This window comes from Lissotriton helveticus, chromosome 2_1, assembly GCF_964261635.1.
Source record: "Lissotriton helveticus chromosome 2_1, aLisHel1.1, whole genome shotgun sequence".
NCBI classification, from domain to species: Eukaryota; Metazoa; Chordata; class Amphibia; order Caudata; family Salamandridae; genus Lissotriton; species Lissotriton helveticus.
The window spans coordinates 1510530456-1510556275 of record NC_136059.1 but is presented as its reverse complement, the minus strand read 5'-3'; the positions used below and the strand labels follow the sequence as shown (position 1 = coordinate 1510556275).

Below are 25820 nucleotides of genomic sequence, written 5' to 3'. Positions count from 1 at the left end.
TTGCCCAAGGTAGTGTCGGACTTTCACATTAACCAGACTATAACTATACCGACTTTTTTTCCAAATCCTGCGAATCCTTCAGAAAGATGTCTACATTCTTTAGATCTTAAGATGGTTCTCAAGTTTTATTTCGACAGAACAAAGGCATTGAGAAAGTCAGACCGTTTGTTTAACTATGGTCCTATTAACACGGGGTCTGCAGCGTCCAAAAGATCCATATCTAGGTGGTTTGTTTCTTGCATTGTCCTAGCCTACCAATTAGCCAACAGATCTTTGTCAGGAAGGCCTAAGGCTTATTCTACGAGGGGAAAGGCTTTTACCACAGCTCTCCTAAGGAATGTTCCTATGGCGGAGATTTATAAAGCAGCTACATGATGTTCAGCCCATACTTTTACTCGCCATTACTGTCTTGATTCAGACACACAGGCAGATGCTCAGGTTGGGCAAGCCTCATTAGGAAACTTGTTTGCTAATACTAGCTAAAATGTATGTGTCAGAGTGATTTAATCTCTATTTTCTGTTCGCCCGCTTGGAAGTGGGTATGAGCTTGCTACTCTATTCAGTGCTTATGACTATTGATGAGTATCCCCTGGAAGAGAAGGATTAGTTACTTACCTGTAATCCTAGTTCTCTTCCAGGGGTATACTCATCAAAGTCATAAGCACCCTCGCGCCTCCCCGGGCGAGCAGTAGCATTGCTTTTGATATGTTATTATTGCATTCTGTATACAGGTTCCTGCACGTTTTTCCTATACCGTACAAAATAACTGACCTAACTGTCACCTGTGGGGCATGATGGGAGCAGGGTTCTCCTGGAGGCCTTAAAGGCAAAGTGTTCAGATTCTCTGAGGCCTTAAAGGCGAGGTGCCAGTCTCCTTTTCTGTACAGGGATGTCATTTATTTATGCAGCCTGTTTAGGCTAATTGCCTTTTATTACCTGCTCTTTGATGAAAATAAAAGGTTGTTTTCTGTGGAATGCATCTAAGGTTCAGGTCATTTTCTTGCATTATATGTTGTTATTTTCATTCTGCAGAAGACCTGTAATTATGGGTTTATTAGCCTATTGGATATGGTTAGGGCTGCATATTATTAGTTTATACATGTATATGTGTATAATTCTTAAGTACTATGTACTCTTTTTATATATTTCACACATATATATGTATTAGGCTATATGTTCTGGGTTCCCGCTTATGGGCGGAGATAATTCAGTGCTTATGACTTTGATGAGTATACCCCTGGAAGAGAAATAGGATTACAGGTAAGTAACTAATCCTTATCAGCAGGATTTGTTGATCCACAAAGAATTTGTTTTCTGAATAACTCCTTTGAGTGATTACCACCATTACTGTTGTATTACTTCAGCGCTTCTCCCCACCCAACCGCCTCTAGGCATGGCATTGAAATGCACCCATTAAATTGTGGCTGCCCAGCAAAATCTTCATGTACTCCCTGCTCTTTGTCCCCCTCTCCAAAGATTACAGCCTATAACAAAAAGCTGTCTTGTGTTCCAGTTATAGACAAATCTGCCTACTCCATGCACATATTTATATTCCTACCTATTGTAATATTGAAATTAAAACCGATTTCCAAAAATAGTGCATTGCAGTCCAGCCTGTTTTAATAATAGATTTATAAACACATGTACATACACCACTTCAAATAGTGGACATTTCCAAAAGTTGAATTAAGCCTTAATGATGAAAATGCATCCAACAGGGTTATATTGTGATTTTTGCGCAAAACTGATAGATATTTTTGAGCACTGTATAAGGCAGTTAGGGCTCAGGTACTGACCAATAGAATTGCATCTAAAACGTTCAATTTAGGGAAAGTAACTTGTCAGGGCTGCCCATTTGAGAAATGATCCTGGTCTAGAAGGATAACTCCGGATACATCCAGTATCAGATTCCTAAGTATGTGTTGCTTCTTCTCTCAAACCCTTTTTGGGCACCCGAAGCTTTAAACATTGAAATGAACAGCCAGTGCTCTGGTTTCACACTCAGACGGTCTAAAACTGAAATGTTCCCAATCTCTAGATTTTGCATGCAGAATGTTTAGTCACTGAATGGCCCTGGCTGTAGAATGCTGGAGACTTTTCAGCTTCCTAATATTCACTTTTGTAGTGTCAATATAAAGGGCAAAACAATCAGTGGCCTGATTATGTAATTCTAGGAGCAGTTCACACACTCTCAAAAACCTTCAGTGATAATTGGCTGACACAGTGATGGAATTTATCATTATCAAGGACATTCTTGCATCAAATATGATATCCAGACTCTCTCTTTTGTCCTGTTAGCTTTGAATTTTGAGTTGGTTGCCTTATCTTCGTGTTAGTAGATAAAAATTAAAAACAAGTTGTTTAATCACACCATACCCGGCCTAAGGTGTCAAAGCGCTGAGCCAAAAGGAGCTATCTTAACAGATCTTGAGAAGCCCGCAGGCAGAGTTTACAAGAAAAAGCGTTTTTTTTCTTTCTTCAAATGTTTCCTAAACTGGGAGAAGGATTTCGCCTCCGAGCTATGAGCAGGCAGCGAGTTCCAAAGTTCAGCTGCAGCAGCCAAGAGGGGGCGTCTTCTCCTTCTGACTTAACGATCACTAGGAATGGTCGCCTTTCTGCCAAAGAATGATCTGAGATGTGTGTGTGGCTCGTGCCATTTAAAGAACGAGGTTAGATGCCTGGTCCCTTCTGATGAAATGTCAAGAAGACCATACAGAGTACTTTAAAGTTTATCCTCTTTCCAACTAGAAGCCAGTGCAGAGCATGAATACCCTCTAGCCGAGACATACTTGGGAATATTCAGAATGAGGAGCGCCGCCCATGTTCTGGGCCCCTCTGAATTTAAGGGATGAGCTATTGATGTTTAGATACAGTGCATTACAGTGGTCTAGTCGCTATGTAATCAAAGCAATGACTACTAAATGACACATTTCAAAAGAAACAAAGCAAAAACATTTCCTTAACGCGCTAATGATATAAAAACAAGTGCTGATGGTGCGCATAACATGCGACTTGAAATTGAGAGCCTTATCAAAAGTGAATTCAAGATTTTTTTTTAGCAGAGTTCACTGGAATCTGTAGTGGGCCACAAACCTACGGGCACCAGGCATCGGACAAGATAGAATCCTGAGCCTCAATCACCAGCACCTCTATTTTGTCCTCATTTAACGTTAAGAAATTATCTTTCATCCAGAAACTGATGCTGGACATAAACTGTTTGAATTTGTCAGCCACAAAAGGCAAATTTTCAGAAATAGACACAATGATTTGAGTGCTGTCCGCATAGGATACAGCTTGGAAGCCGAAAGATCATACCAACTCCGCAAGCGGAGAGACCTCTAGAATAAAAAGAGTCCGACTAAGAGATTAGCGTTGCGGCATCCCTCACAGAAGACTAAAAGCCTTGGCCTTGAATCCACCCCACTGACAATTTGCAGCCTATCAGTGAGAAAGGAGTGTAGAAATTTAAGAGCAGGACCACTCACTCCAATATGCTGTAACTGTCGAATCATGCGCAAGGGCAAGATGTTATTAAAAGCTGATAGCTCATCTAATCAGGATAAATGGATCTTAAACTACTAGAGAACCCTGAATCAGTTATTGGATGTTCATTTCTTTTCTCAGGTCTTTTTATGATCATTTTTAAGTTAGAACAGCACTTCATTATCATCAGCATAGTTATAGAAATCTAGAGACTGAACATTTTGGAGATTATCTAGTTGTTTGGCATATACTTTAAAGAGTAACGGCGATAGACAAGCCATGCGATACTCCATATACAACCTGTTAATATACTCCAATTGTTTCTCCTATTCAAATTATTGACCACCTATTACTAAGGAAGTAGCTGAAACCTCTTTCATTACCTCCAATAATTCAAACACTTCACTCATTCTTTGAATTTTATTTATCTTATTTATTTGAAGAGTTTATACTGCATGAACATAAACTATCAGGGTATCCGAGCGCTGTACAAATAGCAGTCAAGTCATACATGCAGAGAAAAATGCAAAACAGAATAAGCAAACATAAATACAGGTATGGTATAGACAAATGTCCACGTAGAATCAAATCCAAGGGTTTCAGCAGGAGAATAGCCAAGATAGGTGACTTCAGGTGTGCTATTGGCGGAATCTATTCAAAAGGAGCATTTTTACTTTTTTGAAGCAGGTTGTCGAGGGGTTTGTCCTGATATGCAGAGGCAGAGCGTTAGATATTCTTGGGGCTATACCGGAGAAGAGGAAGATGTAAGTTCTTTTTGTTGAACTTCAGTGGTTTCAGCAGTGGAGAATTAGGGCTTCTTGTGGTGCAGCTACCACCAGATAGTTCAAGGTTTTTAGCCAGGTAGACAGGAGTGTTGTGGTGGAGGGTCTTATGTGTCATGCAGGCTATCTTCAACTGGATCCTTGCTTTAAATGGGATCCATTTTAGATGTTTTAGGTCTGGTATGATATGGTCGAATCTTCTGGATCCCTCGATGAGCCTAGCAGCTGAGTTCAGTGCAGCCCTTCGTGGTGCCATCCTTGCTTTTTAGGTAAGCTTGCAAGAGTAGCACTCCCGTAATTTAATCGGGAAATGACTAGGGCTTGGACGGCACACTGAAAGTCCGCTGGGGGTAATAATTGCTTTATTTTTCTTAGTGTTTGTTTAATAATTGCCTCCCTTGGTCGTTGCACTAATATGATCTTGCATATTTAGTTTTGTCCAATGGGATACCAAGTGATCTAGTACAGGAAAGAGTGATAAAGGGGGGGGGGGCAATTAAAAGGAATTCCGTTTTAAGAGTGTTGAGCATGAGGTGATTGTGGGTTACCCATTGTTGAGTTTTTAGTAGGGTACAGTTGAAAATGTTGTTATCGTTGGGTGAGGACATTTTCAGGTACAGTTGTGTCATCCACATGTGGTTAAGAATGTTAGATTGTTTCAGATTCTTGGTCCAAGGTTCCAGTATAAGTTGAATAATGTGGATGAGAGTGTAGAACCTTGAGGCACTCTATTTGAGACCAAAGTGATGTCCGAAAGGGTTTGATTAATTTTGATTCTCTATGAGCCCTGTTGTGAAGAAACTAGGCAAACCAGTTTAAAATGGGACCAGATAGGCCCATCCTATTTCAAGAGGGTCAATCAATGCATCTTGTTTTACCCTGTCAAACGTAGAGGAGAGTTCAAGAAGTATGAGCAAGCAGGGTTCATTCTGATCAAGCAATCTCAGGGCATCATCTACAATGTGAGTTAGAGCCGATTCAGTGCTATGCCCCTTTCTGAAGCCTGATTGGCACTGGTCAAGTAGCTGATATTGCTCAATGTGCTTTCTGAGTTGTAGGTGTAAGCATTTTTCAAGTATCTTTGCTTGTGTCAGGATGTTGGTGATTGGATGGAAGTTGTTGAGGTCAAGTCAATTTGAATTTGTGTTTTTGGGGATTGGTGTGACCTGCCCTATCTTTAGGCAATTAGGAATCGTGCCTTGAAAGAAGAAAGCATTATTAATCTTAGGCCAAACCAGCAATATAAACAATCTAATCTCTTTGGCAGGCAGAGGATCATTGAAATGGTTGGAGAGTTTTTTTTAAGTTCAAGTTTATTGAAACCAAAAAACATAGCATAAATACAAAATGTAATACAGTCAATCAACGAGAGGCATAAGAGGTATACAAATGAAATTTAAGGAGGTATAATAAAACAGAATCAATAAACACCTATAGCTAGATCATGAAAAAGAAATAACAAGGGATGGAAAAGGAAACAAAATAAAAGGGGAAATGGAGCATGACAGTTCATAAAACATAAAATTGTATGCAAGTAATGAATGTAAATAAACAATGAGTGATAGACAGCAAGCAATAAATAAGCACAGAACTTGTAAATCGAAATAAAAAGAGAAATACGTACAATCATGGTGGTTTGTGAACATCATCAGATGGATTTTGGTAATTAACATTAACAGTTTGAGGAGAGGGAGAGGTTTTGGAAAGGTAGGTAGTGAGAGGGATCCATAACATGTCTCGTTTAACAGCCAATGAAATGGGGGTAACAAAGTTGGTATCAAGTCTATGATGGAAACAAATAGCATTCCACCAAGCAGAATAACTAACTTTAGTGGAATCTTTCCAATTGGAGGTAATGAGATGAAATGCAGCGGCTAAAAACAGGTCAAGCAACTTAAAGTGAGAAGTAGAGAGCGGTAAATCAGGGGATAGGGAGCCCAAAAGGACATTGGGAAGGGAGAAAGGAAGTGTAAAACCAAAAATCTTATGTAAAAGAGGCCAGACCAGTTTCCAAAAGGAGGCAATGTTGGGGCATTGAAATAGCATGTGAAGTAAATCTGCATGTGGACAGGAGCAGGACCAACATTTAGGCGAAAGATCCTGGGAAAAGGTGGCTAATTTTTGTGGAGTGAAAAGTAAACGATTATATAAATGTAGAGAGTCTGAGAGGTATTAGCAGCTCTGGACGTTTTGTGTATTTTTAAACACAGCTTATCCCATAAAGAGATAGAGTTGGAGAGTTTTATTGATGTTATAATTCTAAGCATATCATCTTTGTCCAGAAGTTAGAAGGCTCTCCAAGTAGCATTCTTTTTTAGAAGTGTAGCCAATGTGAGGGGATCGCAGCAAGTGTCACTGGGAGGAGACTAGGCTGATCCAGGCTAAGTAGACATTGGGAGGCGAGTTGCAATCCTGATTCGATCCTCCTTTCCTTTCCCATGAAATACATGGAGAATTAATCTTCACTTGCCAATGGGCCATTATCTACCGATTGGAGGTTAGCTTGGAAACTAACTCTGTTCATGATAAAGTGGTCAAGAGTTTTCACAGCTGCCGACGAGTGCCTTAGCTGTAACTTAACATTATGGTCTCCCTCTAGTAACGTCAGATTAGAGAATTCCAAATCTGGCAGTGCCATCTTTGTTCCTATATTGGTACCGAAACTCGAAGATCATCCTTCCAGATTTTTGTAGGCTTCAGTATAGTAAAAGATTGTAATAGATTAATAGTGGCTTTCTCTAGGACAGTTCACATATTAGAATGATGGGTATGGGTTGATAATATTTTGAGCTGTGGTTATCAAGACACAATTATTTTTAAACTTAAGTTTGTGATCTGACCCCCCACTACTCCTACTTTGAAGGTAATCATACACAGCACAATATGTCTCATCCAGAGCCTCAAGAAAAATGATTACATCATCCCCATCCTGATGGAAGTCTGGAAGCCCACTGACTCCCCTTGCCAGCCTGCATCTTCTTTAAAACTAGCGGCATCATTTGCAGAGCATTCACGACCAGCCCCCGCTAATCTTGCAGGCAGGCTTACCATCTCGGTTGGTTCTCGGCACACCCGCAGCCATCAGACTGCAGAGTAACAAGTGTAAAAAAGACAAATCAAGTCAGTCGCTCTTTTCCATCTATACACCCAGGATCAGGAACCTCATCCCCATATCCATGAGAACAACAACATTGCTCCAGTTTTGGAAAGATTTGCAGACTCCCCTTTTTTAGGATCACACTGCAGTAACAGTGCCCTTCTGCTTCCAGACTCCAGCTACCTTTCAGGTCACTCACCGACTGTATGCTTACCTTTGACTCTGTACAGTACTCCACTGCCTTTTGGCTAGCTTCATGCTATACAAATACTAAACACTTGCACACATTGATGAATTGACCTGTTTTTGACATAGTTGATGCTATATCTGCAATACAATCCTTGACAAATCTATAGGGTCAGTAGTTATTCGGACAGGATATGCAATTTATAATTGAATCATATTTTTACCTGTGGATGTTACATCTTTAGAAGTGATTACTCAAAATGATAATGTCAATCTATTTTGTTTCTGTAGATACTTGTCTCCAACTGCTCATTCTATACTTTCTGGTTGTTTTCTATTTTTATCTATAGTTTCTTAGTTCTGTTATTAGTTTTCTTTAAATAATGTTTGTATTATTATGCCCCATTCTTCTGACCCATTTATATCTGTAGAACTTGTCAATGAATCCACAAAGAAAGTAACTTTTCTGAATAACTCCTTTGTGTAATTACCAGCATTTGTTTTCCAGCTCTCTCCACTCATCTGCCTTGGGCAGATCCTTGAGATGCCACGATCACATTGTGGGCACACCGCATGACCTTCATGTACCCCTTCCCAAAGACTCAGAGCCCAGTTTACAGCTTTGCCTGTAGCTCTGTGTGTATTCAATGCAGGCAGTAACTTTCAGTGATTAACTCTGACGGCCAGCCCAGATAAGGAGTATGTCATTGACTATGCACGGCAAGAATTGAGTGCAAAGGTTGGCTTTTGGCTTGCCACCGGAGCATGGTTTTCCTGTATGTTATGCCGTGCCTTGCTGTCTCTCACTGCATAATGGGGTCAGGCCCTTGGCCCTTTTACTAGAGCCTTGACGTAAAAAGACACAAGGCTGCAACTCCATTTTAAGTAGGCCGCAACTCCATTTTTCTGTAATTTGTTTTCAGAATCAACATATCTGCCTTTGGCGCAGCTGTCATTTGTCCTCATCTTTCCAAGAACTTTGAAAGTGTCAAGTCATTTAGATCTAGACATCAACAGGACACCTGATGCGACATCAGTCTGGAACAAGGTGATCTCAATTTCAAGGTTGAAGAAGAATAATAGACAAAACAGTTATTCTCAATTGCCGTATTTATACCTCATATGTTTAAAGGAAGGCATCTTGGGTTATATCAAACATTCCTAAGGTGATGTTGGAAATTCCATCTTAGATAAGATACAATCTAAAAGTACTGCCACTTGAACACCTGTAAGGAGAGGTCCTACGTTCCAGATTATCGCTAGCAAGATACTGCCAGAATTGAAAACGATCCTGCCTGCCAGTGATCCTCCCACCATATCACACTTTTTACTGAAAGCTGATATCGAGCCGGAGCCCAGCAGGAGCTCAAGCTGATGCTGAATGTGTTTTCCTTTCGCAGGGAACACGACTTCCCCGAGTCCTGATTATTGCAGCGTTTTTACTGTAAATAAGAGATGCAGTGCACTCATCCTTTCTAAGAAAATCTAGCTGTAAGTTATTCTACTCACCATGCTCTCCTAGTGTGGTGCATAGAAGTAGTATTTAGGGAGTTATGTTTTTAGAGGACATTTTAACCATGTTAGAAATTGTAATTTTATTCTTGCTGTTAGCTGTATGCATTTGTCCTGTTTTAATCGTATTCTCTGTGGTTATTTCAGATGTGTTGAGCAATGGGTGCACCTGTTGAAATAAACGCATCTTTTAGTTAGTCTTTTTCTTAGCATATTTTGTGTGTGCGTGCGTGTTTGTGTGTGTGTGATTGAATAGAATGAAAGAGGTTTGCTTCTGATCACCAAGGTTGTCCCTGAATCTCTGTTTAGTAGCCCATAAGCATTGACACCGCTCTAACAATGTATTGGGTGGGGTTTTGCATGACTACATAAACCTGTCTTTCACATTCAAATGTTGGTGCACTGAATCAAATTCACTCGTTACCTGCGGGTGGGAAAGCAAACCTTGGAGATCTGAGCCAAAGACTCAGTTTATGCAGCATTGGCGCCCAGTGTGGGACCTGGATGTTTTTGGAACTCCTTGAGTAGTTTCTTTTTCACACACACATGAACCATTATTACATCATTACAGAGCAGACAAAGTAAGGATGGTTTCTTCCCATTACCATAGGTTTGTCAAGCTTGACTTTTAAAAGTGTAGTAATTAGGTCCACGCTTGAAGGTAGTTTTCAGTAGTTTTATTGAGCAGATAGGTTAGTCAAGAAGAGACCTAATGGAGACCCCACCAGGAGCTCCTATCCAGGTGCTCAGCCCATCCAAACTGTCTGACTGGAGAGTGACAGTTTGGATGGGCTCACCAACTCCCCACAGTGTTCTATGGACGTCATCAGATAGGCGGCAGATAGTGAGGAGAGAAGATCGGAGCCGTCCAACCGTCAAGTAACGGATTCCTTGGAATGTAAGTAAACAAACTTCGAGCGGCGCTGGAAATTTGCAACCCTTTAGAGTGTAAACTTGGCCATAACCGCACAGCGCTTCACTGAATGCGTTAGTAGGCACCAGAATGCTGAGAGCTGAGGTTCCTCAGACTGACATCATGCCATATTAGCGCAGCGCTTCCTTTTCTCCCTTCTTCTTGTGCCATGGGCCACTTTTCCAAGGTGCAGTAGTCTGTAGTACACCTCACAATGTAAGAGCAGGAACTGTGATGATCTCTAAATATATAACGGCGGTGTAAGTAAAGTGTCGATTTCAGAATGTGTTAAACTGCACCCCATATGCCAAACAGCAAACAAATCGCACAGCATTATAGCTTGCCGAGTACACTAAAACTAAACAGGACAGTAGGCAGAGGTTGATGTAAAGTGTTGCTCGGTATGCAAAACTCAGCTAGCAGACTGTTTGTAATTAGAAAACTACGTCGAGAATACAGTCAGTAGAAAGGTGAAATACAAGCCCTCATGTGACGGTTGATTGATCAAGAGTATAGGCTTGTAGAGAATAGTTTCTGTCAGAAAATTGACTCACCAGACACTTGTTCAACTGGCGGGTTGCTGTGGGCGACCGCTGGCAGGTCACTGGTGGGGTCTCGGTGCCAGTTGGGGTGTCTTGAGTGAAATAAAGATAACTTGTTCTTGTAACTTGCTTGTAGAAACTTGCTTGTAGGTCTTGTAGGTAGGTTCGTAATTAGGATCGTCGCCAAATCAATGTAGTATTTAGGTCCACGCTTGAAGGTAGTTTTCAGTAGTTTTATTGAGCAGATAGGTTAGTCAAGAAGAGACCTAATGGAGACCCCACCAGGAGCTCCTATCCAGGTGCTCAGCCCATCCAAACTGTCACTCTCCAGTCAGAGTACTAACATTCTGACTGCTGCATTTATGAACATTCTAAAGATGGTAGAAATGCATCACATTGGGAATGATAGGATATTACAAAAAGGTTGTTCTCCATTATGATGTTTATATTCTTTGATTCTGTTAAATTTGAATCCATTCATATGGCGGCCCCTGTTGTGAAAGGTGCCAAATACAGGAGAGCAGTTACACAACATCTCAAACTTCGAGGTCTCCGAAAGGCTTGGGGTGGGGGGGAACAGTTATTTTTGTAATAGCTGCTCATGATGCATATGCCTTTGAGAATATTTACTCATAGGTAAAGTTTGAGGATATAGACGCTGCCTCAGTGCTATTTCAGGCTTACAAGAGAGTACAGTTGCTTGCAAATTACAGGACTTATCATGATTTGGAAACCCTTTATCTTACCTGGAACACCAGAACTGGTTTGCTGGTCAGTTACCACTCACACACACAAATGTCTGCCTGGGATTTCTGAGCAACGAAGGGGCCATGAGGCCAGTCTTAGCTAGCTCCATTCCCGTTCCTTTTCCTGATACTATGACACTCATTGAGATGGTAGGGGTTTTAAATTACACACGTTTCTTATACAGGAGACTTGTACAGTTTGTGCTACGTACCATGAACACTCGACTTGCTTTTGCATCGGAACAAACAGCTACGGTACCGATACAGTCCCTCAACCACACTATTAACGCTAAGCGCATGTGAAGAGATTCCCTTCTGGGTTGCTAGCTAAACCAACCAGTTAGAAGTGGTGTATACATTTAAAACACCTCAAGGCAAACCTAGAATATTGACTGTGTGTCTACCACTAGGGATGATACAACCCGAAGAGGAATGTAACACCTGCGGGGAAGTATATTTGCATGCATTTACACTAGCACACATGGCACACTTTCATTGGCAGTTCCCCCTGAGTTATTGAAACAAGTACAAAATGAGCACGGAGCTGCATCAGCTCTTGACTTAGGAATGTACTTAATGGAAAACCTTTCTACAGTTTCTTCCATCATCGTGAGCAACTTTAAGGGAGAAGCTTTGGTTTTGCCTATACGACAGAGACTGGAATCTGTTCCAGATCATGAATGGGAACTAAAAAAAATAATCTTGGAAGTTTACACCACTGTGGGTGATTATACCTTAGGTTTACAAGCCGTTAAGCCATATTTAAAACCTAAAAGTGATGTGGAAGGTGCCGTGGAAGAGAAATCTGCAAAGGAAAAGGAGAAGAAATAGAGGAGTAGAGATCAAAGATAGACTGGATTTCCCGCAGCTCAAGAATTTAGTAGGGGTGGTTATAATTTAAGAGACCAGAAGATAATTTAAAAACCAGAATGGTATCAGAAGATAATTTAATAATCAAAATGGTAACCGTATTCTGATATCTGCTCTCCACGCTCTTTTCAGGATTCTGACAGTGAACACAGAGACAGACAGAGAGAGAGAGGATCAGAGTTCTGAAGAAAAGAGTATAGAAGAAAAGGTGACACAGGATGAGCGGTTGAAGTCCATGTCAAGAGAAAGGATTGAACTTGAAGACTCCTGTAGAAACATGCTGATCCAACTATGTATTCTCCTGCAAAACAGGAGTTTGACGTGTGCGCTCATAGACGGCACAGCAGAAGTTACAGTAGTATATCGGGTGCTTTAGAGGTTTCTGGTGGCGAGTCCAACTGATGAGTTCAAACAAGTTGAAACTCCAGATAATTATTTAAATCTTCCCAATAGGGTTTACAATTTTCATTATTAATTTAAAGGGACATACCATGCAGTATTAAAGCTGTTTTCTAGGCACATTTTTCTGAAGATGGACATCATACTAGTTGAGGAAGACTGGTCTCCAGTCTTTATCAGAAAAGGGCCTTGGGGAGGGGGGGAGAGGAAGTAATCGGGTATTGGGGGGGGGGGGCTACTCTGAAGACATCAGGAAAATGTACACCAGTGAATTGCTGTAAGACAGGCTCAGGCCTTATACAGAACTCACGCGAGTTGGGATAAACATTCTGTTCCACATGTCACTCCCTTATGCAATGAATCTCAAGCGCAAGCTTGATACCCTTTAAAGCCAGAAGCAAAGCATGGTATTGAGCACTATTAGATCAGTTGCAATATTTGGGCAGAATAGTGCCTTGTCTTTCACCAATGAACACTCTTCTTTTTCCCGTCTCCAAACCTGATTGATCCTAAAGGATAGTTTTAGACTACAGGAATGTAAACGCACATACAAGAACAAATGCGGTGTAAAATGCACATAGCACAGGCTTAATGCTGAATCTGGTGCATAAAAAATACAAAACAACTCTTGGCATCTCTAATGGGGTTTTCAGTCAAAACATAGCGCTTGAATGTTAGTAGCTGGCTTTAATTTCAACAGGGTGCAGTTCTCATTTTGGTGCTTGACTATGGGCTATAGGAACAGTGCAGGTTTATTCTCAGGGGACATTATGGAGATCTTACAATAAGATCCCGAGGTATTGCCATACACTAATGATATCTATTTTACAGGTGACAACTTTGCCATACACCTGGCTAGGGTGGGCAAAGTTGTAACACTAACATCACACTGTTACAGAGTTAACTTTATAAAACCAAAGATTGCCTACCTTACGGTGACCTTCCTTGGATACAAGCTATCCAATGAGGGCAAGGGTCTGGGTTCTAGATTCCTTCAGAAGTGTGCTACCTTGCAGCGTCCTAACACGCTGAAAAAGTTGCAATCTGTCCTGGGAATCTTTAACTCTGGACAGACTTATTCGCTGCATTATTCTGAGCTAGTCACCATCCTAGTTCTTGGAGTCCTACCAAGTCACTTCGGCTATAACTTTTTGATCTAGAATGAGGGACAGACTGTTCCTATTGCATACAGATATCTCTTGTATTCTCCAGATGAAGCACATTTTGCCTCCATTGAAAAAATTCCTGCAGCTGTGCAAATGGCTAGCTTGAAAAGGTGTCCTTTGGCCGGGAAAACTAATGATTGTGGTTACTCCCGTACCTACACTAAAGGCAGCCACTAAAGCAAGAATTCCTATTGCTCTCACCCTACGCCCAAGGTGGGTACAATGGGCCTCTTGTTTGAGTTCAGTGGATGTAAAGTTTCAGTATGATCCCACTTTTCGTACACTAGCTTTTCTCCAATAGGAACATTTTTTTCTCCTACCTTACCCATTGAGTCTTACCAGAGCATATTGTACATGAATGGCTTTGTTCAACCACAGGTAGGAATGAAATACAAGTACTCCACAGCCTGGGCCGCAGTGCAAGATGTAGTGAAAGATGGTGAATTCTGTCCACAGAGCAACTATACTAAGATCTTGGGCAACAGCAATGCGCAACTTGCAGAACCTGATGCCCTTTTACTTGCTTTACGAAAGATTAATCCATCAGTTCTGACACTTACAGTGCCAGATCCATCCTTCTGTGTGCAAGGGTACACTGTTGAATTGCAACACTGGAGCTTGAATGGATTCAAGGATTAAAACGAAACATCCATTAAAGCTAAACAACTTTGGGGAGGGGTAGCTGTCTTACAAGATATGTATCAATTGGTCCATGTGAGGCACACTTTGGGCCATCAGTATGACGGATTGCATGCTAAAGGGAACTGTCAGCTGACTTAGCTGCCAAAGCTGCAATTCAGACTTAGAGTAGCAGCTTTAACCAGATCTTAGAGGAAGATTGACACAGGTATTTTGACAGCCACCCATACCATCCAACTGGGTAGAAAGCTTCCTGTAGGCTTTCCTTCTAAATATTCCTGCACTGTTAATTCTGATCATACTACAACCACCTTCTTCCAGAGTGACGACAGGTCACATCCCTCATCTTTCTATTTTTCACAAAATCCAACACCACTTCAGAAGAATCTAATTGGCACTAATCAGGTCATCTATTGAAATGAATTCAGTCAGAACCTGACTATCCAAGGCATGATTGTCTGAAAGAAAATGTTGATGAGAAAAGTATTTGGGAACAACATTTTGGCAGGATCAAGGCAACAAGACCTTATTTAGGACATGAATTATACCTAAAGAAATTATGTTCTTGAATTACATCATCCAGGAGACTACCTGTCTGGAATTTAGTACTATGAAAAACTTAAAAAAAAACTTCTATACTAAAAGTTAATTTAACTGTGTTTAGTAATTGGCAATCACAAATGAACATTTCCGATTCAGATATAAATGAAATGATCCAGGGTGGAAAATATAATTCCACTCAGTACCCTCCTAAAGGTTTAGCCCAATGACCCTATAATTCCAATACATGCATTACTTTTGTTTTACGTCTGGACTTCAGGAGTACTACAGAGGCAAGTCACCGTACAATCTTTGTGAAGCAGACCTATTATTTCCATAACATTAGCAGAATTAAGTACTCTATCGATCTAAAGTACCTACTTTCTAGTAAAGGAACCAGATATGGTGTGTACTAGAGTGTGATTGTGTTTCACTGCATTGTAGCTACACCGTGAAACATGAAAATACCTTTTATCTTTTTTTCTCGAATTGTACATCCACAATTTTGTAATTTATAATATCACTGTTTAACAGGAATACCATTCCAAGAAGGACCTAAATAACTTAAGTATTAATTATTCTAAATATATTCTTCTCAAGTGTTGTTCTTCTCTTTTCATTGACCAGGTACCCAGAACTCAGACTAAACTACTGATGATGTTAGAGAAGCTAGGTATGAACTACGATGGACGGCCGCACAGCGGACTTGATGACTCACGGAATATTGCACGGATTGCTATTCACATGCTTCGGGATGGCTGTGAACTGCGTGTCAATGAGAGGATGCATGCAGGGCAGCTAATGAATGTAGCCAGCTCGGCACCTATAGAAGGAGCACCTATACCACTGAGCCCTCATTTTAAGACATAGAACTTAACAGCATATGGACCAGTATTCAGTCTTCAGACTAAATGTATTGATAAAGGATGTTTGACGGTGAACCATTGCATGGCAATGTAATGCATTCTTCAGAAGCACCTCATTGATTTTCAGATTTTTATCAGAAGAGTATATATGTTTTTGCAGAAATATATGTATTTGAAATGAGTAGTTCCTTTTTAAAAAGATAAAGACGCTGCGTGGCTGTTTACATCGGTCACTGTTGCCTGGCACACAATAGGCTGGATGACCTTTTACAGTGTGGTCAGGTTTAGGTGTTGATCAAAACAAAATAAATGTATGATATTTTTCAGTAGTAGTCAGCCTTTTTCCTGAAAACCTTTTTCTTCTGCGGGTTTTATTTCAATACATGTTGTTTCCATGTGAACTAGCAAATGTATGCTAATAACACACAAACCACTTTTGCTTGAAGTATGATCCGGAGAATCCAACCAAAATGACCTCATGCCTAGACCTGTCCACTTCATGAACACCGTCATCTGCATGAATTATATCAAGATCAAAATCCTATTTAACTGAGGCGCCAAGCCCAATGCACCGCACATTCTACCTCATCAAAAGTAAGGAATTTTCAACACCATTCTTATTTTTGCTCCCCACAAGTCAATATGATAAATGGTGGGATTCTGGAACCTTTTCCACAAGAAATATTCACACTTATCCACACAGACATCAAAATGGAGCTGATCAGAGCCCCTAATGTTACAACATCTACTAATCTAGTCTCCCAAACAAATTCAAGGTTCTAAAGATTCCAGAACATGGTTGATTGAATGGGCTTTACACTTGGTAATCTGTCCCATATCAAATCTGCCCTTAGAATGCCCTACTGGCTCACAAAATATGCTAGAATTATATTTATGATCTTGTACAACATCCATAAATCATAATGGGGGAATGGCCTTCTTTGCCGTCAGAAACTGGCTCCTCATTTCACACCAGCCTCTAACGTAACTCGAGGCCTGCCAAACTAATTAATAAAAAAAATGATAAACCGCTTCCCCTACTGAATGGAAAAGCCTTATATAGCCTCTCAATGTTATCAAAATGCTCTTTCAATAAACACAATTCATGTAAAGCCCACTATATGTATCAAAACAGGAGTACTCTAGGGGGCGTGGCTTGGACGGCAGCGGTGATGACTGCCTGATCGCGTCGCTCTGTAGGCAGAGGAGCGATTCCTACAGATTTCAGGCGCCACACAAGCCCTGCCGAGGTCGTCTTGCCATGCCATGATCAGCGCTGCATGCCGCGTGCTACATGAAGATAACTGGAGGCCGCCAGCGCAACTCTCACCCCACTTTTGAGCGAGGCTCCGTGCTTTCTCTCGCCGGACCGGAGCCCTAAGATGGCAGCGCTCCGTCAAAAGAAACACCTCTGCCCTCAGATCAATGCTTAATCCTGTGTCCCGCTTCCCAACGAGCACACTGGATCTCTGATGTGACCTCCTTCAATGAGGTGGGTGCATGATTCTCCCCACTACCGGTGCTCCGGATGGCTTTTCCCGAACTTTTATGAGGCCTTTGACAATTCCCTTAACCCCATCCTCCAAAAACTCTTTAATTCGATAGGTCCCTCAGGCAGTGTTACAAAATCCATGAGTGAAGCCACCATAATTGTGATCCCCAAGGAAGGTAAAGACCCCATCCTACCTAAAAATTATCGCCCCATCTCCCTCATAAATTTGGACTAAGATTTATGCAAAAATTTTGGCAGGCAGATTAAACGCCATTCTTCCAAAATTAATTGGTGATTCCCAAGTAGGGTTCTTAAAACACAGAATGTCCAACGACAACACACGGCTTCTGTGCCATATTTTAGAGAAAGCGAAATTGACACCCGCCCCACTGGTAGCCATAACCCTCGACGCTGAAAAAGCGTTTGATAGGGTTTCATGATCTTTCCTACACCAGTGCATGGTAAATTTTAACCTAGGGTCCTCCTTCATTAACATGGTTATGGCCCTTTACTCCTCGCCGTCTGCCAGGATCGCCATTAATGGTGCCCTCTCGGAATCATTCTCTCTACATCAAGGTACCAGACAAGGTTGCCCGCTTTCTCCAGCCCTATTTCTATTAGCTCTCGAACCCCGGTTGACAGACATAAAGCAGGATAAAGATATAGCCGGAGTCCCATTCGATGATACGCAGGTGAAGTTGGCAGCTTATGCTGACGACATCCTAATTGCCACGGAAAAACCTGAGACCTCCATAGCCGCCCTAATGGATACCATTGACAGTTACTCCCTTCATTCGGGGTATAAATTAAACCGCGACAAATCTGAAGTGAAGCCTTTAAATATCCACGGCACCAAAGTCATGCTTGGCTCCTTCGGACTTACCTGGCAAACTGGATTCATTAAATATCTGGGAATTGAATTTGGCAGCTCCCTGCTGGAAACGCTCCACCATAACGAAACCCTTATCCTAACCAAAATTAAAACACAACTGGATGGCTGGTCCCCCCGCTTTATAACTTGGTGGGGCAGGGCCGAAACAATTAAAATGATGATCGCCCCTTTAGTCAATTACCTCATCATGATGCTCCCACTTACCCTGACCCAGGACTTCCACCATAAGCTTCTCTCTAATTTCCAGTGGAGAGGGAAGAAAGCCAGAATCAGTCTAAAAAAAATTGCGCCTAGACAAATCTACGGGAGGGATCAACATAGCTAACTTCAAATTATACCAGATGGCCTTCCTGGCGAAATAGGGTTCCTATTGGTTAGTGCCACCGACCGATTACACTCCGGTATGGCTTACTATTGAGAAAACCCTTAATAAGAATCTCGCCCCAACTTCCCTCCTCACTGCCAAAACAAACACACCGTGCTGCTCAATCCCCATTTTTAAAAACACGAGACTTGCTCTGCTCAGAATTGATAAACTCCTACCGAATAGGATTCGGGGCTCAGACTGGGAATCGTTATGGCACAAACTCTCCATGAAATACAAAGGGGTACCCCTCCAGAATGAAACCTGGATTAACAAGGGGATATTCTTTCCCTATCACTTGTTCTGTAACAACTACCCACTATCATTCAGAGAGCTCCAAAATGGGTATGATCTCGACCCGGCTGAATTCTATAACTTTTTAGACATTAAAACGGATGTCACCAAAGCTAAACTGTCCGGGCACCCTCCTTCCCTTCCGCAATACTTAACCTCCCTCAACAAACTGGGCCATAAGGTTTCTAGACTTTATAAATTGCTCCACCCACAACACTCCAATCTCACTACAGAACTCCAACTATACTGGGCGGCCCGCTCATCTACACCACTCGGAAGGGGACTGGGCCAAAATCTGGGAATCCGCCATAAGAAATAAGAGAAGCCCTACACTCTCCCAGACAAAATTTTGGCTAATCCAAAAAGCCTTCTGTACACCGGCACGCCTCTTTACACACAATATCAGAGACAATGCCCTATGTTGGAACTGCCATGATGTAGACGGAGATCTAAAACCACTTATTCTAAGTTGTAAGTGTGGCACGACTTTCTGGGACCAACTCTTTGCTTTCGTTACACAGGTCTTCTCCTACTCCCGCCCTAGAGAGCTTTCCACCCTAGTATTTGGATTCACCAAAGCTACACCACTTTCGGAGGACGATAAGGCCCTATTTGACCTCATGTTCACGGCTGGCGTAAAAATCATCCTGAACTGCAAGGACACCAGCACGGCCTCCTTTAAATGCTGGCTAAACTGGCTCATATACTTGAGAGGTGCGGATAATATTTCCCTCCAGAATACCCCGTGGAGACCCCCCCCACTGACGAATGTGGAAGTCGCTAGACAATTACTTCAGCCTACACAAACCCCCATGAATACTCTTTCTATAACCCCTGTCCAGCGACCCTAAGACCCCTGCGTATGGTTGGTGCGTGCTCCGTGCCTCACACCTCTAGATAGCGGCCTAACAGGTACTTAAGACCCATTATTGTATCACCTTCGCTTGTATTGCATATATTCTGTTATTGCTGTATAATTTTCTTTCTTTTCCCAACATTGTATCCCTTCTCCCCCCTCCCTCTTTTATTGCTTCAAATGATGTACAAGGTTGTCATTTTCATTCTCAGTGTATTTTCCCAACCAAACTCTCAATTTTTGTATGTCGCCATAATTCTGCTTTAATTTGCTCTCTTGGTTTTGATTTGTTTTGAAAACTGCCAATATGATACTAAAAATTTGTGAAATCAAAAAACATGAGTACTCTATATATAATAATTAGGATAACATTTTATTATTTCAAAAACACATCTTTGTTGTACGTGATTCTTTAGTTCCATATGTTAATTTTTTACACAAATCAATGTAGTCTCAAAATCCAAATCAATCCGCTCCTCCCCGCATCACACACAGCCATATCCTGCATAAAATGCACAATCTGATAGAGCTATAGCTGCAGTTTCCTTACCTTTGAATTTCCCAGGCGTCTGGCTGGATCTGGAAGGTACGGAATCTGCAGCTCGATCGTCTCTACCAGATAATGCGTTACCGAAGGTAAGTAAGAAAACAAGCCTCACCCCATAGAACCTTCATGAGAGAGCCTTCGAGCCTCAGATTTTCGTAGTCGTTGTGTAACAGTAACCACATATGCTGAAGGCTGTGCTTTCCCAGGGGAGGAGGGTGGGCGCATGGGAATCTATGAAAGTTACCAATATTGGAGAACCAAAGTTACAGGTAAGTAGCTTGTTTTCTTACTCCAACATTGGAACTTTCATAGATTCCCATAGCTTGTATCAGAGTAGCTAGCAGTTAGCAACAAAACACATTTTGTGTCATGAAAACTGAAATAACTCTGTATCCATATTTTTATAAGAAATAAACAGAGATTGAAACATTTGTCAATAAACATTACCAGCTACAAAATGTGCAATAACAGGGAGGGATAGAAGGGAAAGCTCACCGCTTACTGGAAGAGGTTTCTTTAGGACTGCTTGTCCCACTGCCGCCCACTCCGTGTAGAATAGTCCACGCAGTGGTACTTTGTGAAAGTATGGCCACTGCTCCATGTAGCTGCCCTACAAATGTCCTTGATAAGAACTCCAGCGAAAAGAACAGCAGACGATGAGACTGATCTTGTGGAGTGAGCCCGAACACGTCCTTCTAGCGGCTTACTCGCCGCTTGGTGACAGTAGTGAATCGCACTGGCAATCCAACGTGAAATCCCTTGCTTTGAAAGGGGAAATCTTTTTCGAGGAGCACTAAAAGCGACAAAGAGTAGGGTAGCTTTCCTGAAATCCTTGGTGCGCTGAAGATAGAATTTCAAACATCTCTGGACATCCAAGGACTGAAGAGACCTTTCCGCTGGAGTCGTAGGTCAAGGAAAAAAGATTTTAGAATGACTGGCTCATTCAAATGAAAATCCGAAGGAACCTTTGGAATGAACTTCGGGTTTGTTCTTAGAATCAGTGTGTCCTTTTTAAATTGTAAAAAAGGATCCTTAATCGTGAGAGCTTGAAGTTCTCCAACCTTCCTGGCTGACGTTAAAGCGAGAAGGAGGGCCACTTTCCATGACAGAAACTTTTTTTTTTTTTAACTTTTATTTATCAATTTTCAGTAAGCATACAAGAAGTTGAGACCTTGTTCCACCTTGTTTGTTCACATAGTGCATGGCCGTCATGTTGTCTGTACGGACCAGGACGGTGGAGTTCCGAATTCTCAGGAGGAAAGCCTGTGAAGCCAGACGAATCGCCTTGAGTTCCAGAAGATTGATGTGGAGAATGCGTTGTCTGGGTTTCCAGTGATCGCTTACTTGAAGGTCTTGCAAGACTGGCCCCAGCCTTCTAGAGAGGTGTCCGTGGTCAGTATCAAAGGAGCTGGAGCCACCGTGAAAGTGAGACCTTTTGAGATATTGTTTTTGATCGTCCACCAGTTGACCGTCTCTTTCATAAGAGGAGTAACGATTATCTTGTCGTCGAACGAACCTTCCGCCTGGCGCCATTGCATGTCCAGTTCTTGTAATGGGCGCGTACGAAATCTGCAATGTGGAATTAAGGGAATTCAAGATGAAATTGTTCCTAGGAGAGATTTGTATAGGCGGACAGACAGAGACAGTCTTTTTTGCAATTGACGGGCGGAAGAAATCAACCTTTTCTGTCTTTCTTCTGATGGGAAAGCTTTGGAACAAGTCGTATCTAGAATGGACCCCAAAAACTTGGCCGACCTGGAAGGGAGAAGGACTGAGTTGTCTTTGTTGATTTGAAGGCCCAGATGATTGAAAAGCTGAATGCAACTTTCGACTGCACTTATAGTTGCCTGAGAAGATGGAGCTTTTATCAACCAATCGTAGGTAGGGAAAAACCTGAGTGACTGTTTTCTGAGAAACGCTGCTACTGGGGCCAATACCTTCGTGAATATCCGCGGTGCGGATCGGAGTCTGAAAGGTAGGACCTTGAATTGAAAGTGGCTCTTGGCTACTGTGAATTGTAGAAATCTCCTGTGGGCTCCGTGGATAGGAACATGGAAGCATGCGTCCTCGAGATCCAGAGTTGCCATGTAATCGCCTGGATTCAGAAGACGCAAGATGTCCTGAAGGGATACCATCCCAAACAAGAGCTTTATGAGATAGGTGTTGAGCTCCCTCAGGTATACGATTGGGTGCCATTTTTCTTCTGTCTTGCGAACCAGGAAAAACCGGGAATAGAACCATTTGCCTCGTTGGGATAGCGGTACCGGTTCTATCGCTCCTTTGATGAGCTGTTGATGATCTTTGAGACGTAGAAGATGTAGATGTTTTGATTCGATGGCACGAGGGGCTCTGGAAGGTGGAAGGTGTTGAAATTCTAGCGTGTGGCCAAACCGCATGATATTGAGGACCCACTGATCTGATGTTATGATCTTCCAGCTGCGGAGGCATTGTGATATCCTGCCCCCACTGATGTTACAGGGTGTGAAGGGCCAGTAAACAGAGCGGGGATGCTGCTATCGGCGTTTGGAGGAATCTCTCCCCTGTCGTCCTCTTGAAGGCTGGCAAGAGAAAGATGCTAATTGGCCCTGGCATTGAGACTACTGGGGTTTGTACGACTGTGAAGACTGCGAATAGGAGGAGTAGTGATGCTGTTGGTATCCTCCTCGTATGTAGAAAAACCTTTCCCTCTTGCACCACAGAAAGGTACTATGCGGTATTGCAAAGTCCCAGGGTACCTTGCCGTTTCAGTGTCTTTCTTAATATCCTGCAGTGCGTCGTCCACATACTTTCCAAAAAGCATTTCTCCTTCAAATGGCAAATCTAAGATTTTATTTTGAACCTCCGGGCGAAACCAGGTGGCCCGAAGCCAACCTTTTTGTCTTAGAACAGCAGAACCTGCCAAGGTGTGGAAAGCAGGGGTGGCAATGTCCATCATGCAATCGATGATTTCTGAAGAGGGCTCTCCTTCCTCCAAGATCTTCTTTGCCTCAGCCTTGGAACCATCTGGCAGCTGGTCCAGAAATGGAGATAAGTCGCACCACACTTGGCGATCATATCGTCCCAAAATTGCACGTGCATTGGCAGCCCTTACAAGGAGGCTGGACATAGAGGAAAACCTCTTTCCCACATTATCTAGACGCCTACCCTCCTTATCCGGTGGTGTGGTAAGGGGCGCCAACTTATTTTTTAACTTCCTTTGAGCCGCCTGAAAGAGTCTGGCTTTGGTTGACCAACCAGGCAAGTTGTACCATCTTCTGGAGCCTTGTATTTCTTCTCCAGCCGCGGAAGAACAGGGATGACAGTAGCTGGAGACTGCATCATCTTTATCCCCTCACTCCATACATGTTCCACAATCGGGATAGAACGGACAGATTTTCTGTAAGGCTCCTTAAAATCATAAAGAAAGCATTCAGATTGTACAGTTGGAATAGGAAGACCAAACCGTTTGGAAGTCCTTTCCATTAGATTATGGAAACCTCTGATGTTTGCTGGAGGAGAATCTATTAGAGCCGGTGATGGTGAAGCAGGATCCGGAATGACCTATTCGTCCCATTCCCTATCTGGATTCGGGAGCTGTTCTGCATTCTGGTCATCATCTGATGAATCATCATCATCATGCACAATGACGACATTCTGGCAACTTTGTTGGCTCTGGCTCCGGAGGTTGAGGTAGTTAGGAGCTGCTCTGACAGAAGAATAGGCTGGAGGTGGCGAAGGAGGCGCTTGCATTGATTGTTGTTCAGAGGATTGTGATAGAAATCTCCTCTTATAATCTAACAACATGACTTGCAAATCGCTAATAAGTGAAGACTGCATGGCCACCATACCCTGTTGTTCCTATCTTGTGGAAGGTATTTCTGTTGTTCCATGTAATATTCTTCCGCGTCCTGGTATTTTACTTGGAGTTGGGATGGACTGTATGCATCTCCATAAGGACCCTCATCCTCATCTGAAAATTCCTCACTCAAAAGCAATGCCGGAGGTAATGGTGTCACTCTACGAGGAGATGTCATTTCTGGTGTGATTTGGTGTCTGTTTAATGAAATTTGAACTTTCTGTATCGTCGATGAGGTCATCGTCGAAGGAATCGTCGCCGAAGAGTGGATCGTCGACGACGACAGATTGATCGTCGACAGCACAGTCGAGGAGCTCGTCGTCAGTAACATTGTAGATGTCAACATCGTCGTCATCGACGTAGTCTTCGTCATCGCCGTCGACACCATCATTGGCGACATTGTAACAGGTACCTGCAGCGTCAACTGAGTCGTCGTCTGTTGTCGTCGACGGGAACAGACGTCAGGTGAGTTTTAGATGCAGTCGTCGACTTACCTGATGTTGTTGACGGACGGATTTTCTTCTCAGATTTTCCATCCTGAGATACAGAAGCTGTTTTTTTTTAACAGCTTTGGCTTATCCAATGGTGGAGGAGAAACCGAAGGTCCATGGCTCGCCTTCTGAGTAGAAAGTACCTCAGAAACTAGTCCCTCCCTCTCCTTTACACCTCGGTGAGGAGCTTTTTTGGGACTGGACCTGTCAAACCTATCAGAGGTCTTTTGTAAGGCCTTAGTAGGAGGATCAGCCGAAGTTGAAGGGGAAGACCTACTCCTCTTTCTAGACCTCCTTGAAGACATTGCTGAGGAGGCATCATCACTGTCACTGGATACTTCTTCCTTACGTGACTTCAGCTTTTGCAAACAGGTCCGTAAACGTCCCTCACGGTCTCTCAGTGTCTTTGAAGAGAAGGTCCTGCAGATCTTACATTCAGTGGCCTTGTGATCAGGATACACGCAATAAATGCAGTCCTTATGCTTGTCCTCCACGTAAAGCCTTTTTTTTTAGAACAAGTAGCACAGGCTTTAAATAAAGTCGCCTTCTTGTCTGACATCCTGAAGAGAACTGTAGAGAAAAAGAGATTTAATCCAAAGTTGAAGAGAAATCTGAGCAGAGTTCAGTGGAGACTCCCTTAGCACAACGTGCAGTAGAAAATCTGAGGCTCTCTCAGGAAGGTTCTATAGGGGGGGGGGCTAGTAAATAAATAAATAATACCTCTATTTTTGAATAAATAAATGAATAACAGATAGCTCAATAAATAAGAGTCAAGATTCGAGGTAGTAGGAGTTTTGCAGGTTTAATACAGCATAAGGACAGGAACAGGACAACCTGCACAGGAATAGGATGGCAGCGCTGCCGGGGGCAGGATCGAAATCGGCGTAATCGGCGCAACATTTAATAACAGTGCACGATCATATATACTAAAACAGTTGCATTACAATACATACGATAGGCGGAGCAGTGGGTGTGGTCAATAGCAGTCGCGAAAGATAAGGGTGAAAGTAGGTGTAACAGGGCGTATACATAGACATGTGATGCAAACGTAACAGAATATGTCATAAATGGGGCGGAAACATGGAGGGGGCTACCTAAGGAGCCGGGACCTCTGACCTGATGGTGCGCGCAAACTGGCAATGACGTGTTACTAGGAGAAGCTGGGGGCTACGAACTCTGTGCTAGGAGCAGAGACTGAAGTCTGGAGAGTCAGGGCGACATGTACCTAAACAGTATCTAGTATCTGATGTTTAGAGAACATGTTGATAGAATCCAAAAGTTATCGGGGTAAAGGCGAACAGACTCTAA

General features: G+C 42.4%; 1 protein-coding gene across 1 annotated transcript in view; it reads left to right on the top strand.

Annotated features, from left to right (window-relative positions):
* Nucleotides 1-16070, top strand: part of ERI1 (exoribonuclease 1) — a 202465-nt gene extending 186395 nt beyond the window's left edge. Inside the window, exon 7 of the mRNA XM_078676421.1 lies at nt 15503-16070. Within this exon, the coding sequence (XP_078532547.1) occupies nt 15503-15745 (243 nt within the window). The 3' untranslated portion in view covers nt 15746-16070. The remainder of the gene's footprint in view (nt 1-15502) is intronic.
* Nucleotides 16071-25820: the final 9750 nt, after the last annotated feature.